The sequence below is a fragment of the Mauremys reevesii genome, linkage group 1 (genome assembly GCF_016161935.1).
Source record: "Mauremys reevesii isolate NIE-2019 linkage group 1, ASM1616193v1, whole genome shotgun sequence".
Lineage (NCBI taxonomy): Eukaryota > Metazoa > Chordata > Testudines > Geoemydidae > Mauremys > Mauremys reevesii.
Genome location: NC_052623.1, coordinates 154,897,550 through 154,915,777, shown reverse-complemented (window position 1 = coordinate 154,915,777; position 18,228 = coordinate 154,897,550). Strand labels below are relative to the sequence as shown.

General features: G+C 44.3%; 1 protein-coding gene across 3 annotated transcripts in view; it reads right to left on the bottom strand.

The window, feature by feature from the left end:
- TSPAN7 (tetraspanin 7) overlaps positions 1-18,228 on the bottom strand; it is a 182,008-nt gene that overhangs the window by 20,257 nt on the left and 143,523 nt on the right. For all 3 annotated transcript variants that reach the window (XM_039510729.1, XM_039510737.1, XM_039510743.1), the window contains 4 exons: positions 15,537-15,725; positions 13,776-13,850; positions 6,768-6,863; positions 2,900-3,055 (listed from right to left, as the gene is read on the bottom strand). In XM_039510729.1, the coding sequence (XP_039366663.1) occupies positions 2,900-3,055; positions 6,768-6,863; positions 13,776-13,850; positions 15,537-15,725 (516 nt within the window). The remainder of the gene's footprint in view (positions 1-2,899; positions 3,056-6,767; positions 6,864-13,775; positions 13,851-15,536; positions 15,726-18,228) is intronic.

Genomic DNA, 18,228 nt, shown 5'->3' with positions numbered 1-18,228 from the left:
ATGAGAATCCAAGCCCCACTGTGGCTTGGAGCTCCGGGCCCCCCACCAGCTGTCATCTCCAGCCCCACAGCCCCAGGGCTGAAGCTGCAATGGAAAATGTCACAGAGGTCTCTGGAAGTCATAGGATTTCTGACTTCGATGACAAAAATCTTATCCTTAATCACAACCCCCCTTCTTGGCTGAGAACAGGATGAGAGTCTGTTCAGAGACCATCAAGGCTGTTCCTTCCCTGTAAGCTACAGTACTAGACCAGTCACAACTCCTTTTGCTTTGCTTTTTGTTCCTGTTCCCCTACCACCTCTCAGAAATAGCCCGCCTTGTTCAAGTTTCTTTGAGCAACTCAGAGATCTGGGACAGCTCCCAAGCACAGAGACCTTTAAGACTTTGATTTAAATGGCAACTGAAACAGAGTTCTCAGATGTGGGCAAGACCTTCAAACTATCCGTGGACAATTCTGTCAAAATAATCAAATCAGCTACTTCAGAAACAGAGACTCTATGGATAACGGCTGGTAGAAAATAATAAAATTAAAGATAAAACAAAGATTGACCCTCTGTGAAGTGAGAGTGAATGCTGGTCAGTCTGCAGTACAAATCAGAACATTAGAACAAGATAACTGCACCCCAGTTTAAACATGGGAAGGATCAGCTGGAAGGCATTGATTTTAAACTACTGTGCATTTCCCTTCCGGTTATCATTTGAAATAATATTTCAGTTTTGTCCACGGCAAAAAGGCAGATCAACTCAAGGTCAGATTGTGATGAGGGGGAGGGTGCCAACAGCCTCTATCTATCCATCCAGCCAAGTATTTGTAGGCGTATATGTATAAAAGCTATAACCTTTCCTGCACCTTCTCCCACAGCGACAGTATGGCTCAGAAGCATCAGGTCTACTCCTCATCAGAACTCCATGGGTACCTGTGAGTGGACCAGTGAGGCCAAGGCCACAGTTTTGTCCATTTTCTAGTAACCACACAACAAGGAGAGTGCACTCTGAAGCCTGGGAAATGGAGGAAGAGGTGGGGGGTGGCAGAGCTCCTGGCTCCCAAGTGTGCTCCCCAGGAGGAATTTGGGCCAACTCAGAACAGGTTTACACTACGAATGCTGCACAGTAGCACTCTCCAGTCAGCTTAGTTACCCCACCTCTGCAAGAGGCGGTAGCTATGTTGGCAGGAGAAGCTCTCCCACTGACACAGCACTGTCTACACAGGGGGCGGGAGGCGGGTTAGATTGGTATAACTACATCAATCAGGGGTGTGGAGTTTTCATACCCCTGAGCGATGTACACCTCTACCCCAATATAACGCAACCCAATATAGCATGAATTCAGATATAATGCGGTAAAGCAGCGCTCTGGGGGGGCGGGGCTGCATGCTCCAGCGGATCAAAGCAAGTTCGATATAATGCGGTTTCACCTATAATGCAGTAAGATTTTTTCGCTCCTGAGGCCAGCGTTATATCGGGGTAGAGGTGTAGTTATAGACCTGGCCTCAGTCAGAATTCCTCCTGGTGCAACTCAGCCCCACTGCAGCTTCCCCTCCTCCCTCCTTACAAAAGGTAGAATCTGGCACTAATTAACAAGTGTAAATTAACGTCTTTGCAAATCTTTCAAACTCACCCAACACAGCTACATTACATTGATGACAATTATTTCAAGTTTCACAATAGACTGACATCATCCCTGTTCCAAATCCATTAGCACTGATTGGCTCACAGTAGGCTACTGTGACTGAAGGATAGGTTAGTGGAAGCTAATCCAGTATTATCATCTTCTTGGTATGGACTGGAAAAACACTCTATTTGACTGCTTTACAAGGTAGAGTTGTAAATGTGACCTCAGTCCCCATCTCCAAGTCCCTGATGGACAGGCAGCTGAGTTACAGTACCAGCTGAAAAGGATTAAAATAGAACACAACCAACCATTTCTGCATTTTTCAGTTATATACCAATAATTTCTTGTGTTAACAGTTACACTAGAAATAGACGAGAAATGACAAGAGAAATAAATCACTAAATGCGCTGGGGCGAATTAATCTCTGCTGTAACCACTGAAGTCAATGGTGTTATATCAAGGTTTAATTTGGCATCAGGATTATTCCCTTTATGAACAATTTGTTACCTCTCTTGAAAATCTTATGCAAAAAGTCAACAGCAAAGAAGTTCTGTGCCAGCAATGAATGTCTCCTTGCACAACACAGTATTAGGGGTATATTTTCTATATGTTGCATTGTTTCCCCTTTTCCCCTCTTTTCTTCACATTTTCTGCATTTTTATTCTATTATTAATTTATTTGTTTTGCTGTCTCTCTTGATACTACTTTCCCAATCGTCTTTTTGAAGGTGGGGAGGAGGGTCAATGTTAGCTCTTTTCTGCCTGCAGCACTATGAATCCAATGAGATTAGAAGGGGCACAGCAAACATATCTCACTACCCCACAAGGCTTCATGTCAATCATTCCTATTTTCTCTGTTTGGGCTAACTGTTAGCATCCAACACCTGAAATTCCTGACAGAAGACAAGTTGGGGAAGGGGGGGGTCAGTGAGAATGAGAATTGCTGATCGACATAAGTATCGAGGTCAGCTGCATCACTTCTGTGTATTTAAACAGTCTTGCCAGCTTTGCCTCTGTGCAAGATGCTGTACCTGACCAATTGTGATGGGAATGGGAAGTGAGTTCACATCTCACTGGTCGGGTTTCTGTGTCTGCTTATTTCAGAAATGTCAATGTAAGTGTTTGGTGGCAAGCAGTGGGCAACCTTATCCACTTCTCCATCCCCAGTTTCCACACTTTTCCTATTGCTAGGCAGAAACTGCACTTCAGTGACACCATATGTAGTAATGTGCAAACTAATTCATCAGATGATTGCATCTCAGTTGCCTTTGGCACACAGTGGCCTGTACCTTCTGGTTTATTTTAGTGGCAGCAACAGTCATATTGCGCAGATCCTGGGGATTGCAGTCACTGGTGTTCATGCAGCAGCTTGGGGGAATACCGTGTTCAAAGAAGTAAGGGCTAGTGCTCCAGTTGGTGTAGTTCTGAATGCCACAGCATCTCAGCTACAAAGAAAGAGTAGATAATAAAAGAAGCCAGTGTTAAAAGAAGCATAGGAATAGTTTCAGATCTTACCTTTCAGAGTGAGGTCAGACCAAGGCTACTCACTGAGACTTATTTTCCAAATAAGCCTGGGGCTGATACTGCTCACACGGAAGTCAGTAGCTTAATTCCCACTTGCTTCAGTGGGAGCCGGATGGGGCTCTCTGCTTATACTGAAGAATGGAGTAGCTGACCTACCGCCAAAAATAGGTAAGTTACCGTCAGCCAACACTACTACACTGGAGGATGGGAAGAAGGCCAACGATGTACCTATCTTTTCAAAAAGGTGCTAAGCATGATCCTGGGAAATCTAAATTGAAAAGCCTTCCCTTGGTAACAGGAAAAACATCTGAGAAAAATGAGAGTTATAAAACATGTAGGGGGACCACAAATAGAGACAAAGCAGTACAGGTTTAAGAGGCTGAATCAAGCCTCTCTAACTCATAAGACTTCTTTAAAAGAGTTAACAAAATAGCAAATAAAAGCAGAACTGGTGGGTTTAGACTTTCAAAATGCTTTTGGAAGGGTGGGAGGTGTGTCCTATTCTAGATTAAAAACTGGTAAAGCCTGTCAAAGACGGGGAGTAAATGGCAAATTCTCAGCATGGCAAGAAACTATAAGTGGAGTGCCCTGCGGATCAGTGCTAGGACCAGTGCTACCGATGGAATGAACATTTTGCCATGATGGAAAAACTGACTGATGACACAAAAGTATTTAGGTTAGTCAATAATAGGTAGGACTGGAAGTAACATTTAAACAGTATAACTCTGCATTCTGGTCACTTGATATGGCTGCGTTTGGGTGGTATCCAGTATTGGTTTCAATTATTTATCTCGCCCTGTTTGATGTTTCCTCATGCAGAGCACTCGGGCTGGAAGGCTGTGGCAGCCTCACACTTAACTGCCACAGAACTTTTTGTGGACCATGTAGTACATCCTCCTGTATTGTGACAGAATGGATTTCATTATTCCTGGGTGTCTAGTCTAGCCCCAAATATCTCAAGTGAGGGGGAAAAGCACCATCCTTTTGGTAATCTTGTTCCACTGCCAAATTCTTCTTATACAGTAAGTATCTTCTTATACTTCTTATACTTTAAGTATCAGAGCGGTAGCTGTGTTAGTCTGGATCTGTAAAAGCAGCAAAAAGTCCTGTGCACCTTATAGACTAACAAACGTATTGGAGCATGAGCTTTCGTGGGTGAATACCCACTTCGTCAGACACATGCATCCGACGAAGTGGGTATTCACCCACGAAAGCTCATGCTCCAATACGTCTGTTAGTCTATAAGGTGCCACAGGACTCTTCGCTACTTCCTCACTTTAAGTCATCCTGGTTAACGTTGTTACGTTGCTGATCAATTAGGGAACATGTTCATTTAAAGTTGTGCAATGCTCCACTCTTATGTTGTTTGGCTGCCTGCTTTCTCCACAGCTGGCAGCCTCCTTATACCCCTCCCTCCCCACAGTGCCTCCCACCCGCCAGTAGACCCCACAGATCAGCGCTTTCCTCCTCCTCCCCCGCTTCCTGCCCGTGGCAATCAGCTGGCTTGCGGTGTTTTGGGGGCAGGAGGGAGTGGGGAAGGAGCGAGGACTCGGTGCGCAGGCTCCCCCTCGCTCTCCTGCCTCCCCAACACTGCAAACCAGCTGATTGCTCTGGGCAGGAGGCAGGGGGGGAGGGAGAGGGAGCCTGAACGCCGAGTCTTTGCTCCTCCCCCCTCCCTCCTGCCCCCTGAACACCGCAAGCCAGCTGATTGCCCCAGGCAGGAGGGAGGGGGGAGGAGCGAGGACTCTGTGTGGGAAGTAAAGGGGGGGGGGAGAAGAGGCAGGTCAAGGATGGGGGCTTGGAGGAAGGGGGAAGTGGGCGGGCTGAGGGTTGAGCCTCCCCCCGCCCCTGGTGCTTGCAGAGTAGGGGAAGCTGCCGCTGCTGCACAACATGCTTCTCCTAGCCTACTGCACCTTCAGTCTCCTTGCCTGCCTCATTGTCTCCAGTGCCAGTGGGCTGTGCCTGTGTGGGGTACAGCGGGGGCACCTCCCAACTACAGTACTGTACTGTATGTACAGTATGTTTGTAAACACACAGCACGTGCACACTACTCCCCCCCAGCGTAGTATGAAATTGCTTGTTTAAAATGTATATAATGCCTTTTGTCTGGCAAAAAAAAAAAATTCCCTGGAACCTAACCCCCCGCTATTTACATTAATTCTTATGGGGAAATTGGATTCACTTAACATTGTTTCACTTAAAGTCGCATTTTTCAGGAACATAACTACAACATTAAGTGAGGAGTTACTGTAATTAAAGCCCCACTTCCATTTTTTAAACCTGCTGCATCTTTCCTCCACTACTGTTTATTCAGTCTTTGTTACGGAAGGACAATAACCTGTTTGAAAACATCTCATGGAGCAACTGTAGGCAGTCATGTGTGTCCTTCACCCATCTTTTCTCCCAGTGGAACATGCCCAGTTCTCTTAACCTTTCTTGATAGGTTTCATCTTCCAGGCCTTTCATTGTCTTTGCAAAGAGAACTGCTATAGGTTATCAACTAAACAGGATGTTAGATTACCAAATCCTGACTAATCATGTGCAAATTTGTAAAGCTTTATAATGCTACTGGCAGAGCCCCTTTAGAATAAGAACTGCTCACACTCTGTGATCCCAACTAAACACCAAACAACTAAAGACTAGCACAGGGGTCGGCAACCTTTCAGAAGTGCTGTGCCAAGTCTTCATTTATTCACTCTAATTTAAGGTTTCGCATGCCAGTAACAGATGTTAACGTTTTTAGAAGGTCTCTTTCTATAAGTCTATAATATATAAGTAAACTATTGTTGTATGTAAAGTAAATACGGTTTTAAAAATGTTTAAGAAGCTCCATTTAAAATTAAATTAAAATGCAGAGCCCCCCGGACCGGTGGCCAGGACCTGGACAGTGTGAGTGCCACTGAAAATTAGCTCATGTGCCACCTTTGGCACACATACCATAGATTGCCTACTCCTGGACTAGCACAAGGGCTTGTCTGCATTATAAAACTTGCATTGGTTTAACTAAATAAATGTAAAATGAAGTTTCCACATTAAACTAGATCATCTTAAGTGCGATTTAGACTAACTAGACTGATTTTAAATTGACTATGTCACAAGCCTATACGTTTTCTAATACTGACCAAGCCCAAGCTTAGGGGTGAACTGGTTTTAAAAAGTAGCAGTTGTCAGGAGATGCCTGCTAGATGCCATGGCAATATAGTGTGTGAAATACTGTCTTCTGGTGGTGGTTCTTTTGTCCAGGATATTGACTGTACGGTGTCCCAAACAAGCACAGAGCACCCTTGGATAGACTGGCTATTCTGTGGCTAATAAATACCAAAGATGTGATCCAGGCACCATTGAGGTCACCGGCAAAACTCCCACCTGCTTGGAGCCAGCATTTCACCCCAGGAATTCAGAATCCTGTCTCTCCATTCTAGGTATTGAATCCTGGAACCAACATCTTGAAGGTCTAATCAGTAGCAGCTGTGGGTGTGGAAGGAATGCAGGCTGAAACCCCATCTAATCAGTTTAGCCCCTAAAAGATAACTTACTAACACAGCTGTTTGAGCCATTGGCAATTCATGTTTTGTGATCAAACAAGAATAGATTCTGTTTACATCTTTTTACAAATAGCTATTTTAAACTTACACTCTGTTGTACGTCATCCACCGCGAGGCTTCGCTCATCATTGCCATTGTAATTCTGGATAGCTTCAGTGTATGTCCTAAGAAAAGTGTCCTTGATCTAAGAGGAAAAAGCCAGAGAATGTGATATTTGATAAGTGATTAGCATCTGGAATGGGCATTTTAACGCACAAGCTTTCAGTCTGAGTCTTTCCAAGAAATGTACCTATTTCCAGCTTTAGCAGGATAGCCAAATCAGAGCGAGTATGTGTTCCTTTTGCCACTCTTTCTGGAGTGTATATTCAGAGTCTAAAAAGCTCTCCTTTAACATTCACAAGTCCTTCTGATGGCATTTTAAGATTGCCACTTGCAACCACAGACTCTTTAAATAGATCACCAAATTGCTATATTTTTGAAAACAGCGGGGATGGATTGGGAACTGCCCTGTGACAATTTATGAATACTATATGTTAGTCTGGTTTTTGGGGTGTTTACTATTTGAATATATTAGATTAGCTCAGTCAGAAGGCTGACTTGAAAAACAAGCAGGAAGGAAAAGCACAGCTCAAGACAGCCACCTCTCATGAAACACTTGAATTGTTAAGGGACAATGTCAAAACTATTAGCTCGGATGGCTTCATCTGTTTTGAGCCAACTTGCAAACAGGGGCATCATTTAGGAGGGGCAGAGGGGAGCTTCATACAGCAGCTCTGCTCCGGGTGCATGTCCTAGCCCCAGGCAGAGCTGTTAACTGCCCTGCAGCCTGGGTGTGCAATGTGAGTTCGGCAGAGGAGAAGTGCTGGTCTCAGCTGATGCCCAGGGGCAGGGAGTCAGTATTTTGTTTACAAACAGAGGCAGGATGATTTTAAGTTAAGAAAGGGCCGGTAATTAAATTAAGGATCTGGAAGATGTTAGATGAGCCTGTAAAACAGGGATTCTTCTGGGGGAAAGGGGCGGGGGAGAAGGAGGGTGTTTAAGAGAGAACACAGGGGACTCAGAAGAAATACAGCCAAGCCCTCTAAGCCAAAGTCACATCAGAAAAAAGGAGGATCTGAGGGGGAGGAGTGAAAAGAAGGGAAGGGATAGCAATGGTACAGAGAAGTTCCTCCTCTACCTGTGGTACCTATGTGGCCCCATCACCGTAGTATCTGAGTGCCTCACAATGTCTAACCTATTTCTCCTCACAACCCCTCTGTGAGGTAGAGCAGTGCTGTTATCCCCATTGTATAGATGGGGCACCAAGGGACACACAGACTAAAGGCCAGATTTTTAAAGGTATTTAGGCACCTAGTGGGATTTTCAAAAGCTCCCAGAAGTTTAGGTTCTTTGTGAATCCCACTAGCTGCCTTGCTGCATCTTTGGGTGCCTAAAGCCTTTGAAACCCTGTCCTACGGCAGGGGCCTGAAGTCATACAGGAAGTCCATGGGAGGAGTAGAACCCAGGTCTCTGAGAGTTGACACCCTATTCACTGGACCAGCTGCTCTCTTTGCTGCATGCTGATAGCTGGGAGCAAAACCAAGGTGGCCAGTTCTCTGAGACTCCAGCAAATGATCCCAGGTGATTGGGAAGGATGTCACAGTTGACAGCATGAAAAGCACCACAGAGATCAGGAAGGATGAAGAGAGAGAATGAGAGTCAGATGAGCGATCACTTAATCCCAAAGGAGTGGCAGGTTCTGTCCCATGCTGGGCCGTAGAGCAATGGCTGCTGTGAAATGTTATATTTTAACTGAAAACCATTTTGTTTTGTCATTTTTTGTTCTGAGTTCGAGAAAAGGAAGGAATGAGAAAGTGTCATATAAATATCAGATGTGATTATACATCAAACTCTTAGGGTTTCAGCTGTATTCAGGTCAATTCCAGAACAAAGAACAGTAATTGCATCCATAAAGTCAAACTCGATGATTATTGTCATGATTTGTATTATCCATGATATTGTATTATTGAATCTCTAGCCTCCGTTTGACAGAAGCTGGGAATGGGTGACAGGGGATGGGTCACTCTATTACTTGTTCTGTTCATTCCCTCTGGGGCACCTGACATTGGCCACTGTTGGAAGACAGAATACTGGGCTAGATGGACGGTTGGTCTGACCAGTATGGCCGTTCTTATGTTCTTATTCACTGACACCATCTGTGTGCTCAGCACTGTTCAGAATATGCCAGAAAGTATAGTCCCTGAGCCAATGCATATAAAATGTGTAGCCCTGGATAAGATAGCTCAGATATTTATGTATGAAGTGTATGATTAGTGACCACATGTTATTATATATGAGTGAAGGCGCTGATGGCAATAGAAGCATTACCTGATTAAGGACTGGAAGATTTGACCCTCCAACTTTTTTTCAAGCGAAAGAGCTGCCCAGAGCTCCTGTGCCTGTTTACTTTCCTTTCCTGCTTGCAGTGTCCTGATATACTCAGAAGACTCCATTTTTTTCTCAGCTTTAAAATGTGAAATTTTCTTGGTGTTTGGTTTTAAACATTCTCCTGTGAGAACTGCAACTCAAATCACTGTAGTGTTGGTCTTAAGAGCCTTCTGGAAAGTAACTAGTCTTTAAACAGAAGTGAGAGCAGTGTTGCCGACTCATAATTTTGTCATAAGTCTCATGATAATTATTGTTATCCTTAAAGCCCCAGCTCCTTGAGTCAAGTGGAGATGTGATGATTTCAGCACTCATTCTTAAAGAAAAAGTACGTTTCTAGCCCTCATGGCTGTGGAGAAAACTTCAAAATGTGACCCCTGTGCACCCTAAAGGCTCAAAAAGCAGAAGGCAAATTAAAAAAAAACCCACACCAAATCTATTATTTTTACATAATCTCGTGATTATCATGATTTTTTGCCAATCTCATGACATTTGGTGAGCCTGACTCATGATATTTAAACATATGGGGTTAGTAATAACGTGAAAGTGACTTAAAAGTGTCAGTTTCACTCCTGTTTAAAGTCAGTTTTTAGTTTATTATTTGTAGTATGGTAACACCCTAAGAGCCCCAGGTAGGTGTTGTATAAACTCATGGGACTTGCCCTGGTAGAATGTTTCCAAAAGTTAAATGATCTATTCCAAGCTCAGTGAATAGCAAAAAATAAGTAGCCTAAACGATATTGAGTAATCTAGATTTTTCTACAATTGTTTCCATTGTTGTAGTCAAGAGTAAGAATATACTTTAAAATTTTAAACTTAACTAGTGTCCCTTAGGGAATTGACACAAGATGTCAGAACATGTTAGTATTAGTGCTAATTGGGTCTAATATTTATTTAATTTTCTTTTTTATATAGAAATTAGTGCTCCTGTCAGCTAATTTCTAAGTTACTGTCTTCAAAAAACCCTAGAGTTTTCAGGTGCCTAAGTAGCCTCTAGAATCATGGTTAAAATCCCCCCACCCCAAAATCTGAAATGATGCCCCTGCCTGCAAAACTGGGTTAGACCAGGAAGGATCAAAGCTTGGAACACAGAAGAACAAAAGAACTATAGCAGATTTTAAAAGGGACATTCTCTTTTAAGCAGCGCCGGGGGGCGGGGGGGGGGGGGGAGAGTTGTTCAAAGGGAAGAAGAGGAAAATGCAGGGAGCTGCTGGGAGAAGCTAGGCTTACTTAGGTTATCATCAGAGGATGGGGAGACTGTAGGTAAGATGTATATGTGTGTACTCCTTGTTATTTTAAAACCCTTTTCCTCCAAAAGCCTTGTTCCTGCTGCTAAAATAAGTAATACTTTGCTTTAAGAAGGCTATCTGATCACTGTACACCACTGGTCACCAACTCCCTAGAGGGAAGAACTGCAGGTGTTGAACATAGTTGGATCTGCTTAGTAAGCATGGTTGATGCAGAGGTACTGTAGCCCAGGGAGAGGTCAAAGAGAGGGAGAATTGCAGAATTCCATCTGGGATAGGTAAAGGCACAGGGCCTGACACCTGTAGGGATGCATTCATAGACCCAGTGAGAGGACAGAGGTGCAGCCAGCTATGCAGCCATGACAAGATCACACTATGAAAATGAGTTCATCTGCTAAACAGAGGAACGTGTCAAACAGCTGGAAGTGTGATGTGAAAAGCAAAAGCAAAAATGGAAGGTAGTAACTAGCTTTCAATTTTCTGGTTTATTTCCCCAAATTCATTACATGTTTAGGTTTGCAAGGGGATACTTTGACGAGTAAGGGCCCATGGTATGAAAGCCTAAAGGAGTGATTTGTGCCAATGAACAGGCGGGAAGGTGAAGTATAACCAGAGGTGAAAGCAAGCCGGTACAGTCTGTTACGGCATACCAGCAAGAGCCAGTACACCATGCTGGACCGCACTGGCTTCCACAGCGGGGAGCTCCGAGCCCTTTAAATCCCGCCCACAGCTCTGGCGGCCGGGCTGGGGCCGGGATTTAAAGGGCTTGGAGCTCCCCGCTGCTGCGGAGAGCCCAGAGCCCTTTAAATCCCGCCTGCAACTTTGGCGGCCAGGCTGGGGCTGGGATTTAAAGAGCTTGGAGCTCCCTGCAGCTGCAGGAGCCCTGAGCCCTTTAAATCCCAGCTGGAGCTGCAGTGGGGATTTAAAGGGCCCGGAGCTCCGTGGCGACCATAGCCCCGGGCCCTTTAATTTGCCAGTGAGCCCTGGGGGCTCCCAGCCATTTCTGCAGCTGGGAGCCCCGGATTGATTTAAAGGCCCTGGGGCTCCCAGCCACAGCCGGTGCCCCAGGGCCTTTAAATCTTGAGAAGCCCTGCCTCTTCCGGTTGAGGCCCTGCCATTTCCGGATGAGGCCACGCCCCCGCGACTCCGGCAGTACCGGTAAATCCTGTAAGTTACTTTCACCGCTGAGTATAACCTGCCAGTTCTCTATTAGATAAAAATAGCTAGAGATAAGAAGAATTCCCCCTTCAATTTGCCTTTAGTGTGCCGCTTGCAACATGAGGGAGGTGAGCTTTGTGCAGAAGTAGGGGCATTAAAAGGCCATGCCAATCCCATTGCTAGGCAGCAGCACTAATTCATTGCGACACTGGAGCCCTCTGGATAAGGAACTACTGCTCCCCAGGCTAGAGAAGCTCAGGAATGTCACAGAGGACACGTGAACTGGGAGGCAAGCAGAGCCTGGTGGCAGATTAAGGAGGTTGCATTATTGTGATCTTGACAAAAGATTGCCCATCCACAGGTAGAATGGTAATTCCCAGCAAAAAAAGAACAGGTATTTCAAAATCACATTGGGAACCATCTACAACTGGTGAAGGTAGACACAAGAAACATATAGAGGGAAATATCACAGACAAAAAGAACACACTCTCAGCAGAACAGGGTACTAGAGGACTATATATGGCAAAGGGAAAAGAGACAGAGGGACAGAAGTTACTCCTGAGGGAATTCTGCGCCACTGCGCGAGTGCAGAATTTATGTCCCCCACAGATTTTCCCCTCACACAGAATAACTGATTCTGACAGGGTGTTGAAGGGAATTTGTAATTATACCTTTCACCCACCAGGTGCTGATGTGGCACCAGAAGAGAGGGGGGGGGCTGGCTCATGGGCTGGAGCAGAAAGGGAACACAGGCTGCTTTCCTCACAGCACCCTGCCCACGGGGCCAGGTGAGGAGGCACGGGATATGGAGGGGGGGAGGGTCACATATATTGGGGTTCAGAAGGGCTAGTGCGGGGCGGGGGACAGGCTGGTGCCAGGGCACAGGAGCTAGTGGGGTGATAACATTGAGTCTAGGGATTCAAATAATGTTTAAAAAAAGTAAATGTTTAAACTATTAAAATTGTACCAATTAAACTTTTAAACATTAGGCTCCGCAGCTGCCCTGTGCGCCCGGGATCCTGGCTGCTGGCCCCGCACCTGGGTCTCTGCTGCTGGCCCCATGCCAGGGACTCTGCTTGCTGCCAGTTCCATGCCTGGGGTTCTGCTGCCACCCCACGCAGACCTGAGGGTGTGGGGCTGGCAGCCAGGATCCCAGGAGTGTGGGGGGGAGAGGGTGGGGTGGTGCCAGACCCAACAACCCTCCAGGTTCACTCCCAGGCTCCTTCCCAGCAATTATTTCCCTCTCCCTCAGCTCCATCATTATCCCTGACTCCCCCAAGCCTTTGCACTGCTTCTGAGGGGTGCGGGAAATATGTTTGTGTACTGTAATTTAAATTAACTATTACTCAAAGTTCTGTATTAATATGCTTAGTAAGGAATCTATTTGTCAAAAAAAATTTCCTGGATCTTTTTTGTTGTCTGCATTGTTACGGACATACTTGCTGACAGGTATTTTGAAATAAATTACCAAATTAATGAAACCGATGTGATTATAGTGTATTATTTTGACAATAAAATATGCAGAATTTTAAAATATTGTGCACAGAATATTATTTTTTTTTGGTGCAGAATTTTTAGTTTTTTTGGCTCAGAATTCCCCTAGGAGTAAGAGGTGAGGAAGAGATACTACGAAGTTATTGTCTTGGTTCAGTTTAAAAGACGCATAAAATCCTGGGCTTAAATCAAAGGATTCCAGGTAAAATGGACAAAGTAACAATGCTACTACAAATTCAGACTGTATTGTTCTCACAAGGCATCTTTCTAACCAGTTTCCTATCTCTAGCCATTTCTAACCTCACTCTATTCTCAGGACAGTGGCACACTGAAAAAAAAATACGATTTACACAACATCAAGGAAACTAGTTTGGTTTGACTTTGCGGTCTCAGAAATCCTCTCTGTACTACACAACCAAATGCCTCCCTGACTAAAGTAGCTGTGTCTAAGCAAAGTATTTAACCTATTTTGCAGTCCTCAGCATATGTAACAGGGTAAAGAAGATCTTACATGATGGACATATAAAGAAAGATAGCTCCAGAGTAAATATCAGACAGCTAAGACTCAAAGCTTTGGCTAAATCCCTTCATTTGGAATCATATCAGTTTTTAGAGGGCTGCACGCATTACTGCTGAAAAATAGCTACATCACTCATGATGCATATGGAATCGCTGAAGTCAACAACCAATATATTGTACATGTTCTGAGAGGTTTCAGCAAATCCTGCTTAGGGAGACACTGCCATTTATAACCTAAATTCATTTCCACTCACCTCATGGCGAAATACAAATCCTGAAATGCCGGCCACTAGCTCCGCCAGAAACACCAGGGACAAGAACATGGCATACTGAAAGCAAAGAAACAAGACAAAATGCAAGTCAGAGTGTGGGGCAGAGTTGTATCTGAACCTTTTAGTTCTTTATGCAAATAATTCCGAGTTTAAGCTTCTGCCTCCAGATTTCCTCTAAAGACAGGAAAAGAAGAATGTATTTAGAGGGAGAAATATAGGACACCTGGCATGTGGTGTAACTACTAATAACTGCAGGACACTCTCCCCATTATTAGGTTGTTTGATGTGCATAAAATGACATTTCTTGACAGTCGCATATATGTATTGAAACATACATTCACACTGCAGTGAGGTGGTTCCCATGTTGTTAAGGCCCTGATCTTGCAATGAGATGAATGCAGGCAGACTCTTTGTATTTGTGTGGAACGCCAGTGAAGTCAACAGGACTCTGCAAGGGTACCAGGGTTCACTTGCATACATTTCACTGCAGGACTGGGGCCTATGGCCTGATTCAGTAAGGTACATAAGTGCATGAGTAGTCCCATTGACTTCATTGGCAATAATCATATGTACAAAGTGAATCAGGGCTGAAGTCTGGATTTAGAACCAAACTTTACCAAAGTGAGGGAGCAGAAGAGAGGTTTCAGTTTAGGTCTGATTTTTTTCTACACATGAATAAATAACTGAGAAGACAAGCAATGCTAAACTGGCTGTTCTAACAGGAAATTGCATTTTAATCTTCTGAAAATCTCATCCCAACTGTCATGCAGAAAAATTTGAAAAGTTGTTCAATGCTTGGGGTGGGAGGAGGAAGAAGGGAGAACTATTTTTAATGGAGGGCAAAGCAGCGAGGACTTTGCTAGGTCCTACAAATAATTCAGAACTCAAATATTTGCCTGTTTTCTTTTGAGGGGAGAAAGATGGTTTAAAAAAACTTTTATACAGGTGTTCAAAATAAAGCTTCATGTTCAGAACGGCGAATGCCACAGTTAGCTCTGACAGTCAGAGGACGTACCTTTAGGGAAAAATACTGTAGTAGAAGACACCGTCCTGTTATTCCCCCTGCCCCAATTCATTTTCACCACATATTAACCTGACCATTGCTATTCCCCCCTCAAATTACCACATATCATATTTTGTCCCTGAACGCTCTTATATAAGCTTAATGTTTAACTCCCCTGTGCATTTTTTCCCTCCACCTACAGTTTCCTTACAATTTGAGATGCATTGGAAAGCTTATCAGAGTGAGGAAATCCCTGTGCTGCTTTTGAAATGTGGACAGACATACTGCTGGGAGTTTTCTGGTGTCTACCTATTTTTATAGAGGTGACTACAGGATGACAGAAATGAAAAGTTAGTGTGCATTAGACTAAATGCTACCATCAAGGTACTCCCTACATTCCATGTTGTATTATTAAAAGGCACCCCGGGAAAAATCTGTTTCAAATTAGCTACAGAGCTGTGCCATTTTTGATGTTAATAAGTCTGTAATGATACATCTGGTTCACTGGTAGCACTATTGCCATCACAGAGTCCTGTACACTGCAGAGCAGTCAGTGTGATTCATTGACTGGTTTCAGTGAAGGGAATTTTTTAAGCATGGGAGACACTTAGTGAACATTAAGGTCATTACAACCTTTCTGTTTGCCTCTGTTACAGTTAACATCTGTTTAAGCTTAATAAAAGTACATTGATTAAGCAATTTTCACATACGCCACATGACAGTTCTTTTGATTTACTTACCAGTTTGAGCATCCATGGGCTGCCACGACAAGTGGCAAAACAGCCAAACAGGCCAAAGACAATAATTGTGGTACCAGTCCCAATAAGCACATAGGGGGCATTCGTAGAGTTTTCGGCGATAAGAGAGATATATGTGCCTAGAGTGAGCTTCCCCCAGACTCCAACAGCAAGAAGAATAACGCCTGTGATCTGGAAAACAAGAGGAGAAATACAGTCAGAGCCTATCAGAAAAAACACCCAGGACCAGTGCATGGCAATTTTGAACTGGCTGACTTTCCTTGTTGTCAGATCAGAATGGCTGGGCAAGTCAAATGACTTCTACTGGTTCCACAGGGACCAACGCTGACAATTATTTTTTAGTATCTGGACACGTTCCATTGAGTCACCATTGCAGGTCAAAGGACTAAGCATTATCATGCTGACCATTGTCATAAGCAAAGAATACATCACGTCTACAAGGTCTTAGGTCGAAAACTCGGTCATTTGAAATTTACAATATATTCCAAAACGTGCCTGAAGGAGAAGGTGAAACACCACTGCCACCAGAAATCAACAAAAACCATTTCTACCGAACGTACTATATGCTTTGTGTACAAAGTTCCTTGAACAACTGAGATCTGCTATTTTTCGCCTAACTATGTGGATATACACCTTTTGATATTAGTTTCCCCAGCCTCAGAGACATGATGTCACTTTAGAGGAAGTGTTGAGGGGTTAGGGAGAAGAAAATCAGGTAATCTCGCCTATTCAAGAAGCTTTGCCACTGTGCTCTATGATAGATGAAGTAAACAGATTGACAGCAGTCGGACACCCAACTCTTCACCCACCACCTGCATTTGGAAACCCCCCCACCCATCATGATCTTGATATAGTTTCAGAATCACAACATTATATAATATTTCTAATACTGAAATGGATGCTAGAAGCAGGAGGCAGATATTGCATGTTCTCTGCTGACATCTAGTGGACAGTAAGGAAAATTAATGGCTTTCCACCCCCTTCCCCCTCAACATCACACAGTTTTTCTTTCTCACTGGACTAAACTGAATCTCAAACATGTAAGGCAATGAGTTTGTTTTATAAATAAGGCAAACAGCACTTTTTCAGAACACCAGGAAAAAAGGCATTAAACCAGACACATCTATTATCTGCATTTTACACGAATCACTCAAATATTAAGCTTAACGCAAACATACAATGTAAATCAGAACTGAAATCACAATGCTTGAAGTCTGCATGCGTGTCATCAGCTTAACTGTGTGGCCCACAGGCAGACTGTGAGGACCTGCCATGTGGGCTTTAGCTCCGCAAAGCCTTTCTCTAGATCTACCAGAGTTACCCTACCATTCCCTAAACCACTCTGTGAGGATCCAACCCTTTCAGCTATCGCCACTCTAGACGTCATCTACAGGGACTGGAAAAGTTAGCACAGAGCCTGGGGCAGATATTAAGAAGGTTCTGGAATAAGGTTCTCCCCCTTCCCCTTCAGTGTTCTCTCTCTCAGAAGATTTGTTAGGTTTCTCTGGCATTTGCTTAGAAGTTTTTAGGCCAGCAGAGTCATGCAGTATTTCCCCAAAGAAACCTCCATTCATTTTTTTGCTGCACCAAAAACTAAGTCAGCCATTTTGAGAGAGATCCCTCCCCACTACCACGTGACAGGGGCAATATTGAAGGGAAAAGGGAGGTAGCTTCTTGATTGTCACTTAGGCTGATTCAAAGCAGACCACCTAGGGCACATTATTCTCATTTCCTGTCCCAGTCGTTTTGCTAGTCCTACTACAGTTAGCAGCAGGGCAAAGAAGGGTTCTTTGGTTCTACCTGCAGCTGAGGAAGCAAAGATGTGCAATCCAGATACAGCACTTCCTGTCCTGGAGGTGGAGCTATGCGGGTGAAGCTGTTCAGTAATAAGGAACACATCTGGGGAACATCAGCGGGAAGGGTGGAGGGAAAATGGAAAGGAAAAGAATAGAAGGTGGGGAAGAGACAATAAAGGGTGAGGAGGAGGAAAGACCACAGGAGACAACAAAAATAAGAGGGAGGAAAGGCGGCAGCAGAGATAAACAAACAAACACAAAGCATCTGGGCACCTCTGGTATGTGTGTCAGAGCAATCCCATTCAAATCCCCCTCTTCTCAGCATCTCTCCTTCCACTCCCTTCCCATTACCCAGTGTTCCACAAACATTTGACAACCGAGCCCTTTCAGGAAAATGAAAACAATGGTGCTTCCCCACCCTCCACTTTGCCATATGCTATTAAAGACCTACTCATCTTAATGTAAACATCTCCTATGCCCCTTCCTCTCTCCAGCAGCTATGCCTTTGCACCCCCCCACACTTTGGGAAACAAACACTTCCTCTCCTGTTTTACACATTCTGAGAAAGGCAATTGTTAGCAATGTTGACAGTGAAAGTATCCTCATGGACATCCAACTCAGCACCCACTGAAATTACTGGGGCAGTTCACGCCTCACAGCTTTTGTTTCAGGCTGTCTGTCACCCCAGGCAGGTGCCTTTGCATTTGTTGCATGTTCTTCGCGGTTTGAGGGTTTGCTTTCTGAGCACAACAGCGAGGGACCTCCTTTTTTCCCTTTTCCAATGAAAGCTGAAACTCTGAAGAACAAGAGGGGCTTGTCTATGCCCACCTGGTTAATTCTACATATCCCCTTCCCTCAAGGAGGTGCGGGGGGAGAGG